Below are 27,105 nucleotides of genomic sequence, written 5' to 3'. Positions count from 1 at the left end.
CCCAGTGTGCAGTTAGGGAGATATAGCGTCCCTGGCCGTGCTTACTGGTCCACGTATCTGTGGTTAGGTGGACCTTGCTACAGATGGCGTTGCGCAGTGCACACTTGATTTTATCGGATACTTGGTTGTGCAGGGAAGGCACGGCTCTCTTGGAGAAGTAGTGCCGGCTGGGAACAACATACTGTGGGACAGCAAGCGACATGAGCTGTTTGAAGCTGTCTGTGTCCACCAGCCTAAATGACAGCATTTCATAGGCCAGTAGTTTAGAAATGCTGGCATTCAGGGCCAGGGATCGAGGGTGGCTAGGTGGGAATTTACGCTTTCTATCAAATGTTTGTGAGATGGAGAGCTGAACGCTGGCGTGTGACATGGTTGAGACGCTTGGTGACGGAGGTGGTGGTGGTGGTGTTGGTGGTACATCCCCTGTTTGCTGGGCGGCAGGTGCCAACGTTCCTCCAGAGGCGGAGGAAGAGGCCGAGGCGGCAGCAGCAGAATAGGCCGAGGCGGCAGCAGCAGAAGAGGTAGCAGGGGGAGCCTGAGTGACTTCCTTGGTTTTAAGGTGTTTACTCCACTGCAGTTCATGCTTTGCATGCAGGTGCCTGGTCATGCAGGTTGTGCTCAGGTTCAGAACGTTAATGCCTCGCTTCAGGCTCTGATGGCACAGCGTGCAAACCACTCGGGTCTTGTCGTCAGCACATTGTTTGAAGAAGTGCCATGCCAGGGAACTCCTTGAAGCTGCCTTTGGGGTGCTCGGTCCCAGATGGCGGCGGTCAGTAGCAGGCGGAGTCTCTTGGCGGCGGGTATTCTGCTTTTGCCCACTGCTCCCTCTTTTGCTACGCTGTTGGCTCGGTCTCACCACTGCCTCTTCCTCCGAACTGTGAAAGTCAGTGGCACGACCTTCATTCCATGTGGGGTCTAGGACCTCATCGTCCCCTGCATCGTCTTCCACCCAGTCTTGATCCCTGACCTCCTGTTCAGTCTGCACACTGCAGAAAGACGCAGCAGTTGGCACCTGTGTTTCGTCATCATCAGAGACATGCTGAGGTGGTATTCCCATGTCCTCATCATCAGGAAACATAAGTGGTTGTGCGTCAGTGCATTCTATGTCTTTTACCGCTGGGGAAGGGCTAGGTGGATGCCCTTGGGAAACCCTGCCAGCGGAGTCTTCAAACAGCATAAGAGACTGCTGCATAACTTGAGGCTGAGACAGTTTCCCTGGTATGCATGGGGGTGATGTGACAGACTGATGGGGTTGGTTTTCAGGCGCCATCTGTGCGCTTTCTGCAGAAGACTGGGTGGGAGATAATGTGAACGTGCTGGATCCACTGTCGGCCACCCAATTGACTAATGCCTGTACCTGCTCAGGCCTTACCATCCTTAGAACGGCATTGGGCCCCACCATATATCGCTGTAAATTCTGGCGGCTACTGGGACCTGAGGTAGTTGGTACACTAGGACGTGTGGATGTGGCAGAACGGCCACGTCCTCTCCCAGCACCAGAGGGTCCACTAACACCACCACGACCATGTCCACGTCCGCGTCCCTTACTAGATGTTTTTCTCATTGTTATGGTTCACCACAACAACAAATATATTATTTGGCCCAATGTATTGTATTCAAATTCAGCGGGATATAAATTTGAGGCCTAGTATTTAGGCGCTGGGTGACCGGTATGGATTTAGTGACAGAATTAGACTTGGAAATGCACAGAAGCGTGTGTGTGAAGTTATTCTGAATGACCCAATGTGCACCTTGAATATTATATACCCTTTTAGGGATAGATTTCAAATAGCTCTGATATAGCAGAAACCACTAAATTATGAAATTGCTAAATTGGGAATTGTATTTCAACCCAGAACAAAAAATGTGCTTTGACGGACACTAAATAACTTTCCCAGCCACAACAGGACAGCGTTAACGAGAGATTTAGCAGGATATAAATTTGAGGCCTAGTATTTAGGCGCTGGGTGACAGGTATGGGTTTAGTGACAGAATTAGACTTAGAAATACACAGTAGCGGGTGTGTGTGAAGTTATTCTGAATGACCCAATGTGCACCTTGAATATTATATACCCTTTTAGGGATAGATTTCAAATAGCTCTGATATAGCAGAAACCACTAAATTATGAAATTGCTAAATTGGGAATTGTATTTCAACCCAGAACAAAAAATGTGCTTTGACGGACACTAAATAACTTTCCCAGCCACAACAGGACAGCGTTAACGAGAGATTTAGCAGGATATAAATTTGAGGCCTAGTATTTAGGCGCTGGGTGACAGGTATGGGTTTAGTGACAGAATTAGACTTAGAAATACACAGTAGCGGGTGTGTGTGAAGTTATTCTGAATGACCCAATGTGCACCTTGAATATTATATACCCTTTTAGGGATAGATTTCAAATAGCTCTGATATAGCAGAAACCACTAAATTATGAAATTGCTAAATTGGGAATTGTATTTCAACCCAGAACAAGAAATGTGCTTGAACGGACACTAAATAACTCGCCCAGCTACAGCACTAAGGACAGATTTAGCTGGATATAAATTTGAGGCCTAGTATTTAGGCGCTGGGTGACAGGTATGGGTTTAGTGACAGAATTAGACTTGGAAATGCACAGTAGCGGGTGTGTGAAGTTATTCTGAATGTCCCTATGTGCACCTTCAATATGATCTACCCTTTTAGGGATAGATTTCAAATAGCTCTGATATAGCAGAAACCACTAAATTATGAAATTGCTAAATTGGGAATTGTATTTCAACCCAGAACAAGAAATGTGCTTGAACGGACACTAAATAACTCGCCCAGCTACAGCACTAACGACAGATTTAGCTGGATATGAATTTGAGGCCTAGTATTTAGGCGCTGGGTGACAGGTATGGGTTTAGTGACAGAATTAGACTTGGAAATACACAGTAGCGGGTGTGTGTGAAGTTATTCTGAATGACCCAATGTGCACCTTGAATATTATATACCCTTTTAGGGATAGATTTCAAATAGCTCTGATATAGCAGAAACCACTAAATTATGAAATTGCTAAATTGGGAATTGTATTTCAACCCAGAACAAGAAATGTGCTTGAACGGACACTAAATAACTCGCCCAGCTACAGCACTAAGGACAGATTTAGCTGGATATAAATTTGAGGCCTAGTATTTAGGCGCTGGGTGACAGGTATGGGTTTAGTGACAGAATTAGACTTGGAAATGCACAGTAGCGGGTGTGTGAAGTTATTCTGAATGTCCCTATGTGCACCTTCAATATGATCTACCCTTTTAGGGATAGATTTCAAATAGCTCTGATATAGCAGAAACCACTAAATTATGAAATTGCTAAATTGGGAATTGTATTTCAACCCAGAACAAAAAATGTGCTTTGACGGACACTAAATAACTTTCCCAGCCACAACAGGACAGCGTTAACGAGAGATTTAGCAGGATATAAATTTGAGGCCTAGTATTTAGGCGCTGGGTGACAGGTATGGGTTTAGTGACAGAATTAGACTTAGAAATACACAGTAGCGGGTGTGTGTGAAGTTATTCTGAATGACCCAATGTGCACCTTGAATATTATATACCCTTTTAGGGATAGATTTCAAATAGCTCTGATATAGCAGAAACCACTAAATTATGAAATTGCTAAATTGGGAATTGTATTTCAACCCAGAACAAAAAATGTGCTTTGACGGACACTAAATAACTTTCCCAGCCACAACAGGACAGCGTTAACGAGAGATTTAGCAGGATATAAATTTGAGGCCTAGTATTTAGGCGCTGGGTGACAGGTATGGGTTTAGTGACAGAATTAGACTTAGAAATACACAGTAGCGGGTGTGTGTGAAGTTATTCTGAATGACCCAATGTGCACCTTGAATATTATATACCCTTTTAGGGATAGATTTCAAATAGCTCTGATATAGCAGAAACCACTAAATTATGAAATTGCTAAATTGGGAATTGTATTTCAACCCAGAACAAGAAATGTGCTTGAACGGACACTAAATAACTCGCCCAGCTACAGCACTAAGGACAGATTTAGCTGGATATAAATTTGAGGCCTAGTATTTAGGCGCTGGGTGACAGGTATGGGTTTAGTGACAGAATTAGACTTGGAAATGCACAGTAGCGGGTGTGTGAAGTTATTCTGAATGTCCCTATGTGCACCTTCAATATGATCTACCCTTTTAGGGATAGATTTCAAATAGCTCTGATATAGCAGAAACCACTAAATTATGAAATTGCTAAATTGGGAATTGTATTTCAACCCAGAACAAGAAATGTGCTTGAACGGACACTAAATAACTCGCCCAGCTACAGCACTAACGACAGATTTAGCTGGATATGAATTTGAGGCCTAGTATTTAGGCGCTGGGTGACAGGTATGGGTTTAGTGACAGAATTAGACTTGGAAATACACAGTAGCGGGTGTGTGTGAAGTTATTCTGAATGACCCAATGTGCACCTTGAATATTATATACCCTTTTAGGGATAGATTTCAAATAGCTCTGATATAGCAGAAACCACTAAATTATGAAATTGCTAAATTGGGAATTGTATTTCAACCCAGAACAAGAAATGTGCTTGAACGGACACTAAATAACTCGCCCAGCTACAGCACTAAGGACAGATTTAGCTGGATATAAATTTGAGGCCTAGTATTTAGGCGCTGGGTGACAGGTATGGGTTTAGTGACAGAATTAGACTTGGAAATGCACAGTAGCGGGTGTGTGAAGTTATTCTGAATGTCCCTATGTGCACCTTCAATATGATCTACCCTTTTAGGGATAGATTTCAAATAGCTCTGATATAGCAGAAACCACTAAATTATGAAATTGCTAAATTGGGAATTGTATTTCAACCCAGAACAAAAAATGTGCTTTGACGGACACTAAATAACTTTCCCAGCCACAACAGGACAGCGTTAACGAGAGATTTAGCAGGATATAAATTTGAGGCCTAGTATTTAGGCGCTGGGTGACAGGTATGGGTTTAGTGACAGAATTAGACTTAGAAATACACAGTAGCGGGTGTGTGTGAAGTTATTCTGAATGACCCAATGTGCACCTTGAATATTATATACCCTTTTAGGGATAGATTTCAAATAGCTCTGATATAGCAGAAACCACTAAATTATGAAATTGCTAAATTGGGAATTGTATTTCAACCCAGAACAAAAAATGTGCTTTGACGGACACTAAATAACTTTCCCAGCCACAACAGGACAGCGTTAACGAGAGATTTAGCAGGATATAAATTTGAGGCCTAGTATTTAGGCGCTGGGTGACAGGTATGGGTTTAGTGACAGAATTAGACTTAGAAATACACAGTAGCGGGTGTGTGTGAAGTTATTCTGAATGACCCAATGTGCACCTTGAATATTATATACCCTTTTAGGGATAGATTTCAAATAGCTCTGATATAGCAGAAACCACTAAATTATGAAATTGCTAAATTGGGAATTGTATTTCAACCCAGAACAAAAAATGTGCTTTGACGGACACTAAATAACTTTCCCAGCCACAACAGGACAGCGTTAACGAGAGATTTAGCAGGATATAAATTTGAGGCCTAGTATTTAGGCGCTGGGTGACAGGTATGGGTTTAGTGACAGAATTAGACTTAGAAATACACAGTAGCGGGTGTGTGTGAAGTTATTCTGAATGACCCAATGTGCACCTTGAATATTATATACCCTTTTAGGGATAGATTTCAAATAGCTCTGATATAGCAGAAACCACTAAATTATGAAATTGCTAAATTGGGAATTGTATTTCAACCCAGAACAAGAAATGTGCTTGAACGGACACTAAATAACTCGCCCAGCTACAGCACTAAGGACAGATTTAGCTGGATATAAATTTGAGGCCTAGTATTTAGGCGCTGGGTGACAGGTATGGGTTTAGTGACAGAATTAGACTTGGAAATGCACAGTAGCGGGTGTGTGAAGTTATTCTGAATGTCCCTATGTGCACCTTCAATATGATCTACCCTTTTAGGGATAGATTTCAAATAGCTCTGATATAGCAGAAACCACTAAATTATGAAATTGCTAAATTGGGAATTGTATTTCAACCCAGAACAAGAAATGTGCTTGAACGGACACTAAATAACTCGCCCAGCTACAGCACTAACGACAGATTTAGCTGGATATGAATTTGAGGCCTAGTATTTAGGCGCTGGGTGACAGGTATGGGTTTAGTGACAGAATTAGACTTGGAAATGCACAGTAGCGGGTGTGTGAAGTTATTCTGAATGACCCTATGTGCACCTTGAATATTATATACCCTTTTAGGGATAGATTTCAAATAGCTCTGATACAGCAGAAACCACTAAATTTTTAAATTGCTAAATTGGGAATTGTATTTCAACCCAGAACAAAAAATGTGCTTTGACGGACACTAAATAACTTTCCCAGCCACAACAGGACAGCGGTAACGAGAGATTTAGCGGGATATAAATTTGAGGCCTAGTATTTAGGCGCTGGGTGACCGGTATGGATTTAGTGACAGAATTAGACTGGGATATGGCCAAAAAATAACCACACTATTGCTGGTTAAATGCACTTGGTGATGGGCGCAGCTTGCCCCTGATGTAGTATATGGCCAAAAAATGAACAGACTATTGCTGGTTAAATGCACTTGGTGTCACAGCTTGACCAACCACACTACTGAGGGTTAAATGCACTTGGTGACGGGCGCAGCTTGCCCCTGATGTAGTATATGGCCAAAAAATGAACAGACTATTGCTGGTTAAATGCACTTGGTGACGGGCGCAGCTTGCCCCTGATTTAGTATATGGCCAAAAAATGAACAGACTATTGCTGGTTAAATGCACTTGGTGTGATAGCTTGACCAACCACACTACTGAGGGTTAAATGCACTTGGTGACGGGCGCAGCTTGCCCCTGATGTAGTATATGGCCAAAAAATAAACAGACTATTGCTGGTTAAATGCACTTGGTGTGACAGCTTCACCCTGATGTAGGCTTTAGCCAAAAAACAAACGCACCATTGAGGGTTAAATGCACTTGGTGACAGGCGCAGCTTGCCCCTGATGTAGTATATGGCCAAAAAATAAACAGACTATTGCTGGTTAAATGCACTTGGTGTGACAGCTTCACCCTGATGTAGGCTTTAGCCAAAAAACAACCACACCATTGAGGGTTAAATGCACTTGGTCGCAGCTTGTGCTGGCGCACCACAAGACACAAAATGGCCGCCGATCACCCCAGAAAAATGTGACTGACAAACGGTCTGGGCAGCCTAAAAACAGTGAGCAATTGAGGATCAGCAGCTCAATGATCCACAGCTGCAGATCGATCAGTTAATCAAGTCCTTTGGAGGAGTTAATCTGCCTAATCTCGCCCTACTGTCGCAGCCGCAACCTCTCCCTACGCTAATCAGAGCAGAGTGACGGGCGGCGCTATGTGACTCCAGCTTAAATAGAGGCTGGGTCACATGGTGCTCTGGCCAATCACAGCCATGCCAATAGTAGGCATGGCTGTGATGGCCTCTTGGGGCAAGTAGTATGACGCTTGTTGATTGGCTGCTTTGCAGCCTTTCAAAAAGCGCCAAGAAAGCGTCACAAAAGCGCGAAGAAAGCGACGAACACCGAACCCGAACCCGGACTTTTACGAAAATGTCCGGGTTCGGGTCCGTGTCACGGACACCCCAAAATTCGGTACGAACCCGAACTATACAGTTCGAGTTCGCTCATCCCTACTCTAAAGCTTAAAATGTCAATTTTTTTTATTTTTTATTGTCACTTTAAAGGAGTATTGTTTTGGTACGGTACAACATCTGTACTGGCAGTATGGTGTCATAAAACCAGCAATAGAAAAATAAGCCTCAAAAATCCAAAATGCACTCCAGTCCTTTGAAGTCTTGCGGAGAGCCCAGCCTGCATATAAAATACAGAATTAGCATCCATTTTCATAGTACAAAAATTCGGCAATGGTTTTAGAAATATTTTGTCTTGAAATATTTTGTAATAGACATTTTTTTTAAATTGGATTGGTGGGTAGGTTTGGCAGTGGGATCTGCTAATCCACACCCTTCCAGCATGGGTATTCTCTTCTACCTGAAGTGATCGCAGGTGAGGCCTGTTGTAATCAGGCTGGCATAAAGCGCCCCCCCCCACACACACACACACACATTTACCTGCTTCATGGCCTGCGATGCTCCCCTGGGCTCCCTCGCTGAAAACATCTGGTCTGACGCTGCTTGCAGCCCATCTCTGTCCGCAGTGGTGACCGTCTCCCCTTACATCATGACAAATGGTCACATGACGCAAGGGGATCTGGTCACTGCCACAGCCAGTGGTTGGCTGGAGGTGACATCAAACCTGATGCAGCAAGGGAGTCCAGCAGAGCATTGCAGGCCTGGAGAAGAAGGAGCGGGGAGCCAGCATCGGGAAGCAGGTAAGTAAGCTTCTCTTTACATGTCTGGCCAAGTGTGTGTGTGGGCGGGGGGATGGGGGGTTGCTAAAAAAAAAAAAACTCCCATTCTTGCAGAACCCATTTAAAGACTGAATAAAATGAAATAGAATAAAGATGGGTCAGGTCACCCATTATTCTAGCTCCCCAGCACACAGTTCTTCTGACTACATCTTGATAAACATGCAATAGTTTGATTGAGGTTCCTGTCACCTTAATGCTCTATTTATCATCAAGCTGCCTGACACAATTGGCTGAAATCTAGAAATCTAGACTTTCAACATGCTTGATGGCATGAGTCTTATGATAGGACCCTATAAATTGAACTTTGTAGGCATCAGAGGAGCATTGCATGGCCTATAAGACTCCTTACACCAACTAGGTTCCCTCAACGAGGAGACATAGAACCCCCACAAATCCTAGGCATCAGATAACGAGGTCACGGCTGTTTCATTCCTCGGTTTATTGTTCTCACCTTGATAAATATGTCCTCATTCTGTGTCCAAATTTCTCTTAACATTTTCTTGCTGAAACAATTTTTCCGTTATCTGCTGCAATAAAGAAAGCTGAGAAGATAGTGAATGTCTTATCCTATAAATCAGGCCAATGCAGAAGTAATTTAAGAGGAAAGCCTTATCACAGAGGTGAGGGAGATGAGGTGAATGGGACCCAAAGGAGTTTCCTTATGTCTCTGTGTGTATTTTGTATAAAATGTCTCTGGTAATAAAAAGCAATCATATATTTTCTGCTGTCAAGTGGCAGAGAAAGAAATAGAAAATTAAAAGAAAAAAGATCCTCTCTTTGGGAAAATCCAAATGTTAAAAGGCCAGAATCTAATTATAGATGAAGCATGTGCACTGCCGATGATGAGATAATTGCTTCTTCTGCTATGTGTGTGGTAAATTAAGATGGAAAAGAAATATATCAGTGTACCAAGCATCATTCCACATATATCACCCATTCAGTGCAGTAGAGATTACATGTGAGCAGAGTGCATGTCATTTCCCTCACCCCATACACCAGTGTGGATAAATTCACAGTCCTAGCATGGGAGTTTGCATTGCCAACCATGTATTGGCAGCTGTTGATAATATAATTCACCAATGGTACCAGGAATGCCATGACGTTATAAACAATATATATCCCATAACAGTATTCTTTACCACGTGTCCTTGCAAAGCCCGGGACTCACTCAATACTCCAATATAGAGTAATAGCTATGTAAAAGCATATATGTTGAGGCTATGACTGTCCACAGAAAAGGTTCAGTTATATTTAAAGCAATAGCATACAGACTAGGGCTACATGGTACCCTCTGTAGCTTTGAACATCACTGTTGTATAGCAGATAGTGGGACCAGCAGCTTTTTCTATGTGCTGCCAATGATAACACGAGACATTAAAACAAGGCTGCACTGTCCCATAATGTTGCAGCTACATTGTCCTACAATGGGTGCCATGTGGAGGTTGTCATCCCATGTAGTTCCAACCATAGCTACATGGAGGCATGAAAATCGAAATGTTGCATATGATTTTCAATTGGGCTGTCTTACGACACCCAACCTTGTGTACTCAGGACTATACAACCAAGCTATAATACACTACAATGCAAGTTATATGTGGCTGTGACTTGCCTGCGACCTAACTGCCTGCCTGCTTTTTATAGCAAAATCAAAGCTCTAATATAGTCTTGTGACAGCAAGTCACACTAATTTGGTTGCGCAACTTGTGTGAGATTTCCTGTCGTGAATCATGTATCCCTAGCCTTGGCCTAGAGAGGTACACGTTTTTATCCTTCACTGTGATATCACTGTCCAAGCATTGAGTAGCTTAAAAATCACTAGTCACTAGTGATTTCTTTTTTAATCGTTACATGTTGTTGGGATTTCTGAGTAATTTTGAAAATCTCTTGAATATTTTTCTGAGTGATCTAGAAAATTGCTTTTTAAAGCTTTAATTACAATCACACGACCATAGGATCAATGGTCAGTAATGGTCAAAAAGCACTATTAGAGACAGCAAACAATAGTGAAAAGTAACCTAACTTATTCACTCCTTATCGCTGACCTCATATGCCTGGTGCGCTGTAATTTCGCGCATACGCTGTGGCTAGACGTGTCAGCGCCCACGCAGTGTCCTGGCATCGGCCTCACAGAACACATTGCACATGCACTGACTGGTCTTTCCACGGTGCATGCGTGAGATTATAGCGCCCAGGCATATGAGGTTGGCGATGAGGAGTGAATAAATTAGCAGTGGGGCGGTGCTGGGCTCAAGTAGAAGGGTTGAGGCTGGGCTCCAACGGACAGAGGGACAGCCCCTTGGGCTCCTTATTTAGGTAATTTTCATATAAATAAAAGTGATTTTATAGACAAGTTACAAGACACAGGGCAGTAATACTAGTAGATTGTAATATAAATCGTGAAGACTGATGTGGTCATGTTAACAGCTCCCTAAGTGAAATCCTGGTGACAGTGTCCCTTTAACTTTCATTATGCCTTTTAATTAAAAAGTCATGCTAGTGCACAATCCAATTAAAAGAACACCTAGGTGCTAGTGATAGGTCAGGTGAGGAGGAACAGTCAGATGAATGCCTTCCACTCGACTCAATAATGGAGACCCATAATTTCACAGAGCTGTCTGGTGTCCAGCCAGGTCTTCTGGGGCAGTGAGGTCTCCCATGACTCCGCCTGTACTCTGGAGCTAAGTATTATAAGTTTGCACATGAATTGTTGAAACTTTGCTGAATACCAACTGTGCTTTTAAGTTATATTTAACCATCTTGTAAATTTTTGGCTACCTTGCTGTTGTGAGTCCCCTTATGATTTAGCTTAACGGCCACTGAAACGCGTCAGGACAGTGTTTTGTGTATTTGGACGTTGGTTTGTCTATTTATACTAGGTTTTCCCCTGTTGCTCCTCATTCCCTGACGAAGCTGGGCAGTTGACTGGCACAGCGTAGAGACACAGAGGGATATCCTGTTAGGTAGGAGTGTCACAGAGGGGTTGCCCTTGCAAGGGTGAATATGTATTGCCCCCTGTGTAGTTTTTTTTGTTAAGTTGAGAATAGGGACATATGGGGGCAGAGACCCAGCACTTGGATCCCACTCCTCCCTACCCCAGTCATTTAGACATTTAGATAGACCCTTCACAATTGTTTACACTCCTCCAGAACAATGCAGCAAATCATTTCTACACACACTTTTTCTAGCAAGATTTTCCACTTTCAAAAAGCTGTTTCTTTGGCGGCTCTGCCGCTGCTCTCCTCACTCCTCCCTGCAGTCTGGATCTGCCTCCCACTCTCTGCCTCCCGGCGGACCCGGCCACCAAGCTTGCTCTATCCCCCCACACAGGCTACAACCTGCTTACTGCCAAGGTCTCATCTTCTCTGTCCATTGGGCACACATGGTCTCCCTTTGACTCTCAGAGAGCCAGTGAATCTACACTAATCTTTACCAGCCAAGCCTTGCTTTTCCCCTGTGGGAAGGTGCCCAAGCAATAGGTTTTCCAGCATCCTAGTATTCTACAAAGGTGTCTGCCTGTGTACCGACTTTCTACCCATTAGCCAGATTCTGACACTCCACGGCCTGACCTCCATGTTGACCCTTCACTGTGTCACACCCGTGTGTGGGAGGTAGACACCACACCGGACGAAGAAGGAGAGGGAACAAGGAACAAGACCTGAAAGCTAGGGAAGAAAGAAGGACAACACCTAGTAAAATCCCTTGTCACAGTCCTGACTAGCTATCAGTATGCATAGATCCCAAAGATACCGTAGGTGATTTCATATGCAGGAGTACCTAGAGTCCTAACTCACCCTATAAGACCCTGACGATAGTGAAAGAACCAAGACTACCTGTTTCTCCAGAAAGGAAGGATGAACAGGAGTCTCCCTCAGGCCTACAACAAAGGGTAGGGGAAAAACAACACACATATAAACCAAAACATAATGGAAAAAGGAAACACTTAACTTTCCAGTAGCTATGACAGCAACAGGAACTCAGCTGAGAACCAAACACCAGCAGACCATAGATACCACTGAAGCTATAAACCGCACAGCATTGTGGGAGAAGCAACTATAAATAAGGAAAGTTAAATGACCACAATAGCAACACCTGGAGGATAGAGGTGTGGCCAGTATCAGAAACAACACAGACGCCTATTGATCCACAAGAAAACCTGTCAGATCAAAGCACGTGTTGCCAGTCTTCCAGATCTTCTGTCACCCACTGTCGCAGGGACGTCTATATGTCTCGGTACGTCCGTGACATACTGCTTGCCCAGACCTCAAACCATTTACAATATAGCACATACTGCGCCTACCCTGACCTTGTTCTGTCTGTAGATACGATTTTGCCTGACCCCACAGCGGACTGCACCGGTGTCTCTCACCCCATTAACGTCAGCTGTCAAATACAGTGACTACTCCAGTAGGTAGCAGCCTGGTGGTTCCCTTGCAGCAAAGTCCAGATCCCTGTACAGGGGTTAAAGTGTAAAAACCAGGAGACTGCCAAGATAACACCATAGGGAGTAGCCAAAAGTCAAATCTGTTTGTTAACACGGTGGTTCCACACCCACTGCTGTAACAGAAGCGTCATCTGCAGTCCAGAGAAACACTCACTAGCTGCCGCATGTAGCTCAGACTCCACTCATCTGCAGTGGCCAATAGCTGCTCTCTTTTACTGCAAAATCATGCAGCCACTGGCCTCCATGGGTGGGTAAGGTCTCAGACATGGTGGTTCCCCTGCAGCAAAGTTAGGATCCCTGTACAGGGGTTAACGGGTGAAAAACCAGGGGACTGTTAGGATAAAACTCTTAGGAGAAGCAAAAAGTCAAATCTTTTGGTTGACATGGTGGTTCTAAACCAACTCTGGTAAGAGAAGAGTCATCTGCAGTCCAGAGGAACACTCTCTAGCTGCCACATGCGGATGAGACCCCACTCATCTGCAGTGACCAATAACTGCACTTTTTTACTGTAAAATTGTGCAGCCACTGGCCTCTATGGATTAGACGCGGTCTCAGATGTGAATTATACCCAGGACTGTGTTGGTTTCATCCTATTGTACATTTTTAGTCCATGAATGCACTGGTATGAGCTTCGAATTTTAGTTGAACATTTATGTGGAATTCAGCAAAAAAGTTTATTTTATAATACAAAGTAGGGTTGTATCTTTCCAGTCGTTCATTCTAGACGGTAATAATCATTGACCTTGCAGAACTATTTGAAGAATAATTAGTTTAACATAAAATATGACTGGGGTAAGAACATTAGACTATAAGCTCCATTGGGAGCATGCATAACTGTGCAATATGTCAGCATTATATCAAATGAGATCAAGTCCAGATCAGCCTCACAGTGGGAGAAGTAGAGGGCAGTCTGTCATAAAGCACGCTACACGTCTTAGATCATCCATCTTTTATGAGGGTGATAGATTAAATATTGTCTTTTGATGAATTATTAACACACACTCTGCTTCCTTTTTCTAGGTGTTCACAAGATATGGAAAATGTTACATGTTTAATTCTGGACACGACGGTCGTCCTTTACTGACCACTGTAAAAGGAGGGACTGGAAATGGCTTAGAAATCATGCTGGACATCCAGCAAGACGAGTATCTTCCCATCTGGGGAGAGACAGGTATGTGTCTGCATGTAAAGATCCAAACCACCCTATAATTTGTATATAATATCAGTATACCCTGGTAATACATTGTAGCAGCACTTGACATTTTATAAGACTGACAGACAAAAGCCCAAAGCAAGCCCAAGAAAAAAAATGCAGACTGCTTCTTTTGGGGTAGCTCCTCAGATAATCATGCTTGAAGGCAACCATTTTGTCTGCCTCTATGGTGATGGTCTTTTCATTCAATCATTGTTAAAAGCAGGTTAAAGGGTTATCACCTATCTTGTCCTTTGGTGATAAATGTTGTTTTATCTGATCTCAAGAATGGAGTGTGCGTGACCTCAATATCTGTATTGAGCGGTAGTGCACGCCTGTCTTTTGCTCTATATACTTCTATGAGACTGATGGAATGAAGTTTATAAGGGTTATCTCAAAGGTTCTGTGTCACCTTAGGTATCATAGTGTATCTTCCATGCAAAAATAAAATCTCTTTCCGGGAATTATCTAAAATGCCCACAGCAACCTGTCCTAGAAGGTGAGTAGAAAAGGTTACCTCCACTTGCAGAGCTGCCTAGAGGGAGGACACTGCACTGCTCTAAAATAGATGGTAATTATATGATTCTGCCTATGATATGTCATCATGGCTGAGCAGCCTGACAGGAACGCTCACCAATATGTAGCATATACAAGTGCCAGAGCATAGTGTGTAGTGAGGCCCTCTTAACCCCCCTAGGAAGCTCTGGAATTGGTGGCAACCAGTCCTGCTCCCAATTTAGGACCCATTGCTGGCAGCCACTCCTTCACTTTCTTCAGTGAAAGAAATTCCAATTTTGCATAGAAAAGACACCTTTAAAGGGGTTCTACAGTTTGTTTTAACTGATGATCTATCCTCTGCATAGATCATCAGCATCTGATCGGCGGGGGTCAGCTGTTTGAGAAGGCAGCAGCACTCCAGCAGCGCTGCGGCCTTCTCACTGTTTACCGCTGGCCCAGTGACGTCACGACTAGTATCAGCTGGCCTGGGCGGGTCTAAGATCTGTTCACTTGAATGGAGCTTAGCCCTGCCCAGGCCAGTTGATACTAGTTGTAACGTCACTGGGCCTGCAGTAAACAGTGAGAAGGCCGAGGCGCTGCTGGAGCGCCGCTGCTTTCTCAAACAACTGATCGGCGGGGGTCCTGGCTGTCGGACCCCCGCCGATCAGATGCTGATGATCTATGCAGAGGATAGATCATCAGTTAAAACAAACTGTAGAACCCCTTTAATTCCACTACGATAACAAAGGTGACACAATGAGTTAAGTTCTTGCTTTGCTGAATTTGTAACAGTTTTAGATATATGTTTCTGGTGGAGCATATGCGGAAATAGTAAAGTAGTTGAAGGCCAGGTTACTGGTTTGAACATATTGTATTGTGCAAAGAATATTGTTATTGTGTGTCTCAGTCCAGATACTGGATGTGTGGGTAGACGCTGGAACTGCTCAGGCATTTGGAGATTGAATGCCGCCTGCAGGATAGCAGTTTCCCAACCAACAATTCACAATCGGACCATTGACATTCCTGCATTATGTCTGTGATATTGTGATTAAAAAAAGCTCCTTTTTATTTGTGCAGAGCTGAAAAGTTATTTTAAAGTACCTCCTTCTGCTAGTTTGGCATTGGAAAATGTCAACGCTCACACTCTCAGCATCTCCCTCTCCAAAATAGAAGCCCCTATGGTTATATATTACAGGGAACATGCCACGTCGAGGTGGATATATCTGTTGTGCCTAAGGAATAGAGTGCTTTCTGGCCTGGCAAACATCAAGGTCTTTCCATCTGTCCTTGGGATCAGCATATTCGGGGCATGCATCATGCCTTCGGAACCTCTGATTCCCACTGGCAGTGGCCTGTACTACTAATAAATGCTCACAGTTATCTTGTTAATGAGCATATTTTAGAGAGAATTGTACCTAATCATGGAGAAACTGGGGAATGTTATTTAAAATGTGTGCCGGAAAAGGGGGGCTTGTTTGAAGACTAGATTAAATGAGAATCATCATGCCAGTCAGTGCTGAGCTTTTTTAGTGCTATGTCACTCTCTGCCCAGGATGTTGGCATGGTGGATAAGGGTCTATTCACACGTCTGTATGTGTTTTGCGGATCTGCAAAACACGGACACCGGCAAAATGCGTTCCGCATTTTGTGGATCGCACATCGCCGGAACTCTCATAGAAAATGCCTTTTCTTGTCCGCAATTGCAGACAACAATAGGACATGTTCTTTTTTTTTTTTTTTTGCGGAACGGAAGTGCGGATCCGCAAATGTGAATGCGGACAGCACATTCCTGGCCCCATTGAAAATGAATGGGTCCGCACCTGTTCCGCAAAACTTATAATAACAGCTTTCATTAATGTCCCCTGTCCCTTTCCACTGCTCCCTTAAAAGACATTTGATATGGCTTGTCTGTCTCCAGCTAATAAGACAGGAAGATGGAGGGGCTGTCCTTCACACTGCATGCCTGCATTAGGCTTCAGAGTGAGGAGGCGTGTCTCTCAGTAATCTAATCTGATTAGCTCGCAGTGAGCTGCTGGCTACAGCAAGTGTGTATGTGAAGTGAGGAAAAGCAGTTTTGGCCTCAGAGAACTGGCAGAGGAGCCATCTTGAGAAGATCCTCATATTGTACAGGTTAAAACAGCCATAACTAAGGGAAAAACTCAAAGAAAACAGTGGTATGTGAAAAGTTATTTTAAAGTACCTCCTTCTGCTAGTTTGGCATTGGAAAATGTCAACGCTCACACTCTCAGCATCTCCCTCTCCAAAATAGAAGCCCCTATGGTTATATATTACAGGGAACATGCCACGTAGAGGTGGATATATCTGTTGTGCCTAAGGAATAGAGTGCTTTCTGGCCTGGCAAACATCAAGGTCTTTCCATCTGTCCTTGGGATCAGCATATTCGGGGCATGCATCATGCCTTCGGAACCTCTGATTCCCACTGGCAGTGGCCTGTACTACTAATAAATGCTCACAGTTATCTTGTTAATGAGCATATTTTAGAGAGAATTGTACCTAATCATGGAGAAACTGGGGAATGTTATTTAAAATGTGTGCCGGAAAAGGGGGGCTTGTTTGAAGACTAGATTAAATGAGAATCATCATGCCAGTCAGTGCTGAGCTTTATTAGTGCTATGTCACTCTCTGCCCAGGATGTTGGCATGGTGGATAAGGGTCTATTCACACGTCTGTATGTGTTTTGCGGATCTGCAAAACACGGACACCGGCAAAATGCGTTCCGCATTTTGTGGATCGCACATCGCCGGAACTCTCATAGAAAATGCCTTTTCTTGTCCGCAATTTCAGACAACAATAGAACATGTTCTTTTTTTTTTTTTTGCGGAACGGAAGTGCGGATCCGCAAATGTGAATGCGGACAGCACATTCCCGGCCCCATTGAAAATGAATGGGTCCGCCCGCACCTGTTCCGCAAAACTTATAATAACAGCTTTCATTAATGTCCCCTGTCCCTTTCCACTGCTCCCTTAAAAGACATTTGATATGGCTTGTCTGTCTCCAGCTAATAAGACAGGAAGATGGAGGGGCTGTCCTTCACACTGCATGCCTGCATTAGGCTTCAGAGTGAGGAGGTGTGTCTCTCAGTAATCTTATCTGATTAGCTGGCAGTGAGCTGCTGGCTACAGCAAGTGTGTATGTGAAGTGAGGAAAAGCAGTTTTGGCCTCAGAGAACTGGCAGAGGAGCCATCTTGAGAAGATCCTCATATTGTACAGGTTAAAACAGCCATAACTAAGGGGAAAACTCAAAGAAAACAGTGGTATGTGAAAAAACTAAAGATTTCTTTATGCATAATGCTGCAGCAGCAGTAACATATGCTAAAATTGATTTTTTGATGAAAACATGGTGGTTACACTTTAAGTACACAGCAGTGCTTTGTCCCCAGACAATGATATATTGCAGTGATGTTCAATGCCATTTTTTCCAAAATGAACAATGCCTATCTCCTGGTAAGAGGACTTGGCCTTCAAGTTCCAAATTTATAAAACATGCTGTCATGCTGGGCACCAGGCCAGAAACCATGGATAAGGGAGCGGGACACCTCCTAGCACATCTCTTATCCTATCCCTGACCTCCTAACTGTATGAGCCGGCCTTAATTGTAGGGGGGCTCATACTCAGGAACCTGGGCCATTCTGACTCTAGCGATCACTGGAAGAGTAAGGTCAGGGCCAGAGACGACCTGCTCTTCTAAGACATGGAAGAGCAGGAGTCTCTGCAGGCCTAACAGCAAGGAGAGGAAGCCAAGAGGAATGGCAGGTAAGTAACCAGTGGAAAGAAACCACTGAACCAAGAGCAACGGAATAGTTGGTAACTTACCTGCCGCATCTGCTGGAAGGCACCAAAGAAAAACAGACCGAAATAAACTGGAACCCATACAAACACACTGCAATCCAAACACTATCCAGACGCAGTACATACTGACACACAGGAACCAGCACTCAAGCAGCTGCACATACTTGACATGTGATTCCGCCTCCGGGGAACCCTTAGACCCCCTTTCGGAGGAGACAGACAAACAGGGGAAATGTCAAACAACCAAGCTCAGATAACATAGAGATAGGAGCAAGCTCCTACTCCAACAAAGGCAGGCATCCAACTGATCTCAGTCTCACATCAAGGATATATAAAGAGACAAGAGACCACACACAGCTCCACCAAGCTCACACCTTAACCCCATGCACACCAGGAGGGAAGGAAAACAGCCTTAAAGGGAAAACACACATGCATGCAATGTTACAACACGTTGCCACCGGCAACAAACATGTGCGGAGAAAGTGTCACGGCAAACTACCACCAAGCCGTGACACATGCTTTGTATGTTAATCACCCTAGAAAGTTTGAGATGTGTCGTTATATAGTGGTTTGGGTCGTGTTCCCAAAGTGGAGTGGAGCATGTTGGAGAATACAGTGCAGGGTGGTGTAACCCTCAGCTGGTACATCAGTCTAGTTTCTTTCTCTTGGTGTTTGCATATAATTATCACGAAAACAACTAGAGAGAAGCGAAGTTATGAAAAATATTATTTGGCTCCTTCGCTGAATTTCATCGCTAATTACTTCATCACAAAGCGCATTCCTTTGTATGTAGTGGGCACAATAACGGGGAACAGCGCCGCCCCTGTTATTGAACCCCTCAGATCAGGGTAAAAAAATAATTAAATAAATACCTCATCCATTTGCTCGTGTAGATGCCATCACAGCCATCTTGATTCAAGATGCAAAATCTCACGTGGTGATATCTTATGTCATCCAGTGTGACATTTTGCATGGTTTCTGCTATCAAGGTGGCCGTGATGGCCTCTTTTCGCGCAAATGGATGAGGCGAGTATGTATTTTTTATTTTTACTGCCATTTCAGTAAAAATTGATTCATTACCACGAAGCGTGAGGATATTTGGCTTTGTGGCAAATCAAATTTTTCCTGAAATTCGGATCAAAGTCAATTTGTTTGGCTTTGATTCGTTCAACACTAAAAGCAACAATTGATAGTAAAGCCTAGACTAGATATCTGTCATCTGTGCAAAGGAGCCACATTATATTAGTGTATTAGGTAGGAACCTCCAAGCCTCCAGTCGTCTTAGAACTGAAAAGTAATCACTTGAGTGGAGTGCCCCATCTGGATTCCATGATTTTCCTGTAATTCTTTGATATCCTTTTTGACTCTAATAGGTATGATATGTTAATATTAGAGATGAGCGAATCGAAGTTGACAAAAGTGGAATTCAATCCGAAATTCAGGAAAAATTAAATTCGCACCGAATCCGAATTTTCTCACTCTTCGTGGTAACGAATACATTTTTTTCCTAAAATTACATTGTTTAACTTTTTTTGGGGGGGTTATTATTAGGGAAAAATATATGTCATAATTGCCATTCAGCGGTAAAGTTACATTGTACTACAGCCATTTACGGGGTGTATTAATAGGATAGGTACGTACGTCCTATTAGCCGTTCTGTGTTGATTTTACATTCTTTTTGTTTTTTTGGGAGGGTGTATTAATAGGAATAAAAAAATATATATATATATATATAGACTACTGGGCAGCCAAATTCGATTTATGGCTGCAACTGGCCGAGTTTTCCCTGGACAAGCATTCCTTCCCGGCCAGCAGTGTGGCATCAGAGCGGGTGTTTAGTGCGGCGGGGGCCATAATTACTCCAAGGAAAACTTGCCTGTCCACCCATAATGTAGAGAAACTGACCATTGTATAAATTAATCAGGCGTGGATCCGCCAGGATTTTCAAACACCAGTGCCTGATGCATCAGAGTAGATTATCCATAGTGCCACAACAACACTTTGACAAAAGAGACCTGTTTCTTCTGGTTACCTGCTTCAGCTACTATTCTGACACGGCCACCTGCCTGATGGCACGCCTGCTGCCAGGTGCTCCTACTGTCAGCCACCATCTTCAGCTGGTACTGGTATTGCCCCCCACCTACCTACTCTGTCACTGGGCCACTCTGTTCTCCTCATGCTGCTGCCACCTCACCACTATGTCACTGGGCCACTCTGTGGTCTCCTCATGCCTCTGCCCCTCAACACTATGTCTCTGGGCCACTCTGTGGTCTCCTCATGCTGCTGCCAGCTCAATACTATATCTATGGGCCACTCTGTGGTCTCCTCTTGCTGCTGCTGCTTCATCACCACTCTGTGGGCTTCTTATGCTGCTGCCACCTCACCACTATTTCACTGGGCCACTCTGTGGTCTCCTCATGCTGCTGCCACTTCACCACTCTGTGGTCTCCTTATTCCGCTGCCACCTCAACACTATGTCTCTGGGACACTCTGTGGTCTCATCATGCTGCTGCCACCTCAACACTATGTCTATGGGCCACTCTGTGGTCTCCTCATGCTGCTGCCACATCACCACTCTATGGTCTCCTCATGCTGCTGTCACATCACCACTCTGTGGTCTTCTCATGCTGCCGCCACCTCAACACTATGTCACTATTTACGTGTCATCTCTGTTTTGGATCCACTCCTGTTTTTTGGGGGGCTTTAGCAATATTGAAGGATTACTGACAAAATGCTGACCGAGTGAAGGCAGATGCTCAACAGACAGGATGCGTTTTTGGGAGTTATTGTTCTGACGGATTAAAGGATGGGCAAAATAATCAGTGACGTCAACACAAACTTACTGCTGACACCCTCTCCACTCTGCGGGGGCTCTACTTGTATAAGCGTTTAATAGAACAGGTTCTTTAGACATCTATGTGGAATCAGCTGATGATGGTGTAAAAGCAGTGTGCTTCTTGGCGCTAACATCGACCTGTAAGGCTGAGTTCACACTTGAGATTTTTGGTCAGTTTTGGCCCCATGACTGCCCAATTAAGTGAAGTGTGCAGTGATTCTAAGAGCGACGCCTGTCATGTACGTGTCATATTGACTCACAGTATTGTTTCACTACCACAGCAGACTCTCTATGCGTGTTACTGCAAGGCACAGTGTTCTACACCATTATACAGGCTCTCTGCAGCCATGAAATAGATGTTTTTTTAACTTGATTCGCCATGAATAAATTCATATTGAATCAAATCTTTTCGGTAAATTTGTCGAACTGGCCAAACCGAATTTTTTACAAATTCGCTCATCTCTAGTTACTATAGTAATTTGGTAAATAGAATATATAATAGAATATTCTACCAAATAAAGAAATACAGTATGATAATGGAACAGAACAAGGAGAGCATATTCAGTTTAGGCAGGGTACTGGCTCTTCTTATAGAGCCTAGCTGTGTATGGAGAATGAATGGCAATGCACCATGGGAAAATAACATGCAAAGATGTATCTTTTAGGCTATCTCACTAGCACCACCTTTTAGAAGTGGCTCCCTATGAGTCTAGGATCCACTTTTTAACAAGCCTTGAGACATGACAAGGGAAAATAGCCAAGCCAAATATCCATCCGAAGACAATTGTTTCGGGGTGCTTGTTACAGAGTGGGATTCTGACTGAGTCCTTTTTTTCTGGGAGATACCTTTTTTCCCATGAAGCATTGCCACTAAGTCTCCATAGCACAAGCCCCCGAGGAAGCAACTGCGAAACGTGTGGGGTGTTTTATGTCACCCAGCTGGTCAGTATTTATATTATTCGTTGCATAGGAGATTGTAATGTTTTCCTTAGTCTCATATTTTTTTTACTTTATTTAGTCTACTGTGACATATTTTTATTGGGGGGAAGGGATACCAATATTTTTTTTTTAAATACTGTGGGGGGTTAGCTCTTCCCCGGGGGTCAGTCACACAAATATCTTCGCCAGACACCAAGTTTATGGTCCAAACATTGCTTTTATTTGGCACCTCAGCAAAACAAACATAAATCATACAAAATAAACACCTGCCGGGCTGGGCTCTAGCTAAGCAAGGTATCTTCCTACCTTACTTAAAGCACCATTCGCACACAGTAATTACAAGCGGCATTCCCAGCCCAGTGTCCCACAGCCGCATGGCTGTACAGAGCCCTGTTCATACACAGTCTCACATCCAGTACCTTAATGGGTGAGTGTGACCTAGTAGTCCCTCCGACTCCAGCCTCGTGACCCTTGCGCCCAAGAGTCACGGTGTCCCCCAATGCTCCAGCTAGCACCTAGCCTCGTGGTCCCTCAGTCAGCCTGGCAGAGACCACTAACACAGAGCCTCCAGCAGGACCCTGTTGCACAATAAATCTCCTTCCCCCAAACTGACACCCTAGGAGCACCCCTTCCTTGCCTCTCACCTCTGTGAGATCTGTCACTATCTCACAATACTTATAACTAGTTTTTATGACTTTTTATATAATTCAACCCCTTTCTGCACATGCTACTATGCACTTTAATATACCATACCATAGTGGGTGACATTATCTCATGCAGTTTATATGTGAAATAGGGAGCCACTTCCAAAAGATGAGGGTAGCATGGTTGTTTTTCCCCGCAGAGGTACCTCTTTGCGTATTATTTTCCCATGGAGAATTACTAATAAGTCTCCATACACAGCTGGTCTCTTTAAGAAGAGCCAGGACTCTGCCTAAGATGTTCCTTAGAGATAGGTAGTCAGAAAGAATTCCATTAGCGCACATGAGCCATAAGGGTTCATTGTATACTATAGTTAGCACAGTGAGCATGTTACAGCGCACCCCTATCATCCTAGCCAGACCCAACAGCCGTAATTATATCTGTAGCTCTCTGATTTAGCCTTCAGCTTGTCTGTAGGGGATGGGCCCTGTCTGTGAATATAATTTGGTGTACCCACATAATTTTACAAGCTGATTTCCATAACATTTTAGATTTTATCATTTTTTCTTGAGCCTTTGGGCCATGAGTACATAAACATCTGAATAGTCAGAGTCACACGGCACTTTTATTACCATTCATCCATGTGTGTACTTGTTATAAACATTTATTAAAAGTAGATCATGCAGAATAAGCTGTTAATCACCCCATAGGCTAATTCTCCAGCAATGCATATGACACATTTTATGAGCCGATATAATAATGTTCAGATCCTAGTCAAACAGTAAACAAATCTATTGTAAGCCAAAAGATCATTTAAAAAGCTGCAAGTCAATATTATAACACATTAATGGACTGTACACCCTATTAAACCAGTTCAGGCTGTTTGCCCAGGACCTTGTAAAAAATAGTTTAAAAGGTAAATGGAAATTGTTGCAAGAGGCATAAAAAGTATAGTATATATTGCACACAGAAGATAATTCACAACTATTTATTTAGTCATATCCTGCATCTATACAAATATCACACGTAGGCTGGAATTAGTCCATTTATAGATGATTGTGTTTCCCACTAGTTACTCAGTTTCCTGCCCACTCAATACAGATGAATTCCTTGTTGCCTGGATTGTATTAAATGCCTCGGTTCTGAGATGCACATGTAAACAGACTATGCTAGAAATGCTAGTATTATTGCATGACATTATCCACTGCATTGCTGTGCTTATAGACAGTGGTGTAGATATAAAGGGTGCATAGGTAGCAGTCGCTACCGGGCCCATGAGCTTGGCGGGGGCCCAAAGACCTTTGTGTCGTGTGAGACACTGGTATTATAGAAAGTACATTCTGGTCAAGGTACACCTCAGGCTGCAGGGAAGGGGCTAGGTCAAGAATTTGGCATGGTGGGGGGGGGTGCCGGTTAAATTTTTGCCTCAGGTAGCATGAAGGTTATGTGCTTCCCTGCCGCTGGCCACAAAGTCCAAACTGAACTCTTGCACCAGGGCCCATGAGCGTTTAGCTACACCCCTGCTTATAGAGGTTTGTAGAATTCTATAAAAAAAAAAATAGGTCAAGTCTTTGCTAGACAAGCAATTGAGGCCAGTGTTAAGCAGTGACTTTGACAGGTACAGTACACGTCTTGCAAAACATATTGCAGTGTAGCAAGCCTGAATCGCAAGTAATGAACGTCAATAGGTTGGCATTGCTCCCAACAAGTTACCAACAACTGACAATTGCAATAAATCCAGTAGGGTGGGATTTCGTGAGACCGTCAGGTCACGGTTGCTGCAACTTTTGGGTCACAACACAACGCTATTCACTTTGCAGGCTGCAATACATTGTACTCTTTGGTTGTCTAATTATAACAAGTACAGATGTGTCCTTCCTTACCTTTCTTCATGGTTCGAGATATCCAGAGATGAGTTGCTTAAGATGACCAGCGTTAAGAAAAGAAAACTTTGCATACCACAAAAATTATCTCAAGCCGCTCATCTCAGGATATCTTGAGCCAAGAAGAAAAGTGATCTAATGGACTGTCCCTGTCTGTCTAGACGATAAGCAATGGACCGGTTCATATTGGACTGTATAAGAACATTTATAAATGTTCTATATATTATACAGCTGTCATGCAGCCTCAGGAGTTCCATCCTCCTATCCATTTTTAATTGTCAAAAATAAGATCAGAACCTAGCTCACGAAGAAGGGTAACAGTCCCATCGAATTTTCTTCTTTTATTTTATCCCTTCTACTCTGATCTGAGTTCAGATTAGTGTTGGGCGTGAATATTCGAATAGTGAATATTAATCGTGAATATCGGCACTTCGAGAATTCGCGAATATTTAGAATATAGTGAATATATATTCTTATTTTCAAATATTCTAGATTTTTTTTCATCTGAACCCATGATCCCTCCTTGCTTCTTGCTTGTGGGTCAACGAGAAGGCTGCAATATCTTTGTCTGAGCTTAGCAACATCCCTAGCAACCAATAGGAAAGTTTCCTACCTGTTACTATATAAGAACCTCCCCAGCAGCCATTTCCTGTAGTTTTTTAAAGTTTTGAGAGAGACAGCATTGTCATTGCTGTGTTCTGTGCTTTCCACAATGCATTAGGTAGATAGATAGATAGATAGATAGATAGATAGATAGATATATAGCTTTTATATATATATATATATATATATATATATATATTACAGATAGTTAGTGGGAGATAGTCAGTGTAGGTTAGATCCTGATATAGTGTAGCTGATAGGTTCCAGTGCAGGGTGTTAGGTAGTGTGATAGGAATTACTGTTTCTCTGCTGTCCATACATACATGCTACAGACATAGTGCTGGGATGTCACTACAATACTTAGTGTACCAATCAGTAATATCTACTCAGACCTGCTAAAATGGGAAGTTTCACATATTGTGCAAAAATATGTGCATCATTAATGGCCGATTAGCGCAATCACAAATATATTTGAACACTCTATCTGCATATAAAGCCATTTTTAATGTTCTGCCATGCCAACCATTTTCTCCAGTCTCAGGAAACTTCTAGCAGCTTGGAAAATGTAGCAAAAGTGACCCACGTCTGTATTGCGAGCACTTTATGCAAATATTACATTGCTGATTTTCGCAATCAAGAAAATAATAGCGAATTCTCCAAAATATGACGAATATTCTACAAAATATTTGTGAAATATCGCGAATTCGAATATTGCCCCTGCTGCTCGTCACTAGTTCAGATCCTATTTTTGGCAAATATGTACACAGAATCTGTTTGCTGCTGTCTTTAGGACTGCCATACACACTTTGCTTATTGAATTATAAAATGACCTATTGTTTATATCACATTTTTACATTAAACATTTTTTTTTTTTTTGAATTTTTGGTGATTTTTATTTTTTACCTTGCCACTATTTATCTTACATTTTTTTTATATGATCCTGCAATGCCTAATAATAGATCATGTTTTCCTGCTCTGTACAGGTAACTTTCCGGTATCTATCTTGTTATCATCACAGGCAGAATTACAATGACAGGTAACACCACTGTATACAGTACATAACATAGAATCCATCATTCACAAGAGGTGATATCACAGCTTATCAACAGCTTCTTCCTGACCTCAGCACAGGTCACAGAGCATGCATAAAACTCTCCCTAGAATTCAATGTGGTCAGCTTCCATGTAGCTGGTGACAGAATCCCTTTAACGTATTTAGGCCTAGTGGCCAGTTTGCCAACTGCAGGATTATGTACATATTTGAAATATAGTGGCATGGAAAAATAAACAAAAAACAAAACTCCCCATTTTTTTTTTTAAACATATATGTTTAAGTTCATGTGTCAGCAGCTTTGTACCTATAAAACAGCATGTGCGCTTGGCAGCTGAAGGAATCTGTGTTGGTCCCATGCTCATATGTGCCCGCATTGCTGAGAAATATGACATTTTGGTTTAACTGGTAGCTTAAACTGGTCTCAGCCACCAGAGAGGTCAGCACTTTTTCCTATAGTGTGCAAGTTCACGGCTGCTGGATTACAGGGTGGTCATAACCCCTGGAAACAAGCAGTATATAATGTTGTATTGTAAGGGTATTTTTAAGTACTGATTGGTTCTGGCCCTAAAACCTCTGAATAAACAATGACGTACTGTGTACATCATGATGTGGTTTTAGTTACCGCATCTTGACATTCACAGTACATCATGAGATCAAAGTGTCACCGCAAGTACACTTGCGGTGACACTGGCACTTATATGGGTGTCACAGACAGCAGAGCTGTCCGGGCACCCAGCGGGGGACCAGTCAGAGC

The 27,105-nt window shown here is 43.1% G+C and overlaps 1 protein-coding gene across 2 annotated transcripts in view; it reads left to right on the top strand.

Moving 5' to 3' along the window:
* Window positions 1-27,105, top strand: part of ASIC2 (acid sensing ion channel subunit 2) — a 1,085,418-nt gene that overhangs the window by 771,615 nt on the left and 286,698 nt on the right. For both annotated transcript variants that reach the window (XM_044297922.1, XM_044297921.1), the window contains exon 2: window positions 13,916-14,066. In XM_044297922.1, coding sequence (XP_044153857.1) covers window positions 13,916-14,066 — 151 coding nt within the window. The remainder of the gene's footprint in view (window positions 1-13,915; window positions 14,067-27,105) is intronic.

Source organism: Bufo gargarizans, chromosome 6 (assembly GCF_014858855.1).
Source record: "Bufo gargarizans isolate SCDJY-AF-19 chromosome 6, ASM1485885v1, whole genome shotgun sequence".
Classification (NCBI taxonomy): domain Eukaryota; kingdom Metazoa; phylum Chordata; class Amphibia; order Anura; family Bufonidae; genus Bufo; species Bufo gargarizans.
This window is presented reverse-complemented; position numbering and strand designations above follow the sequence as displayed.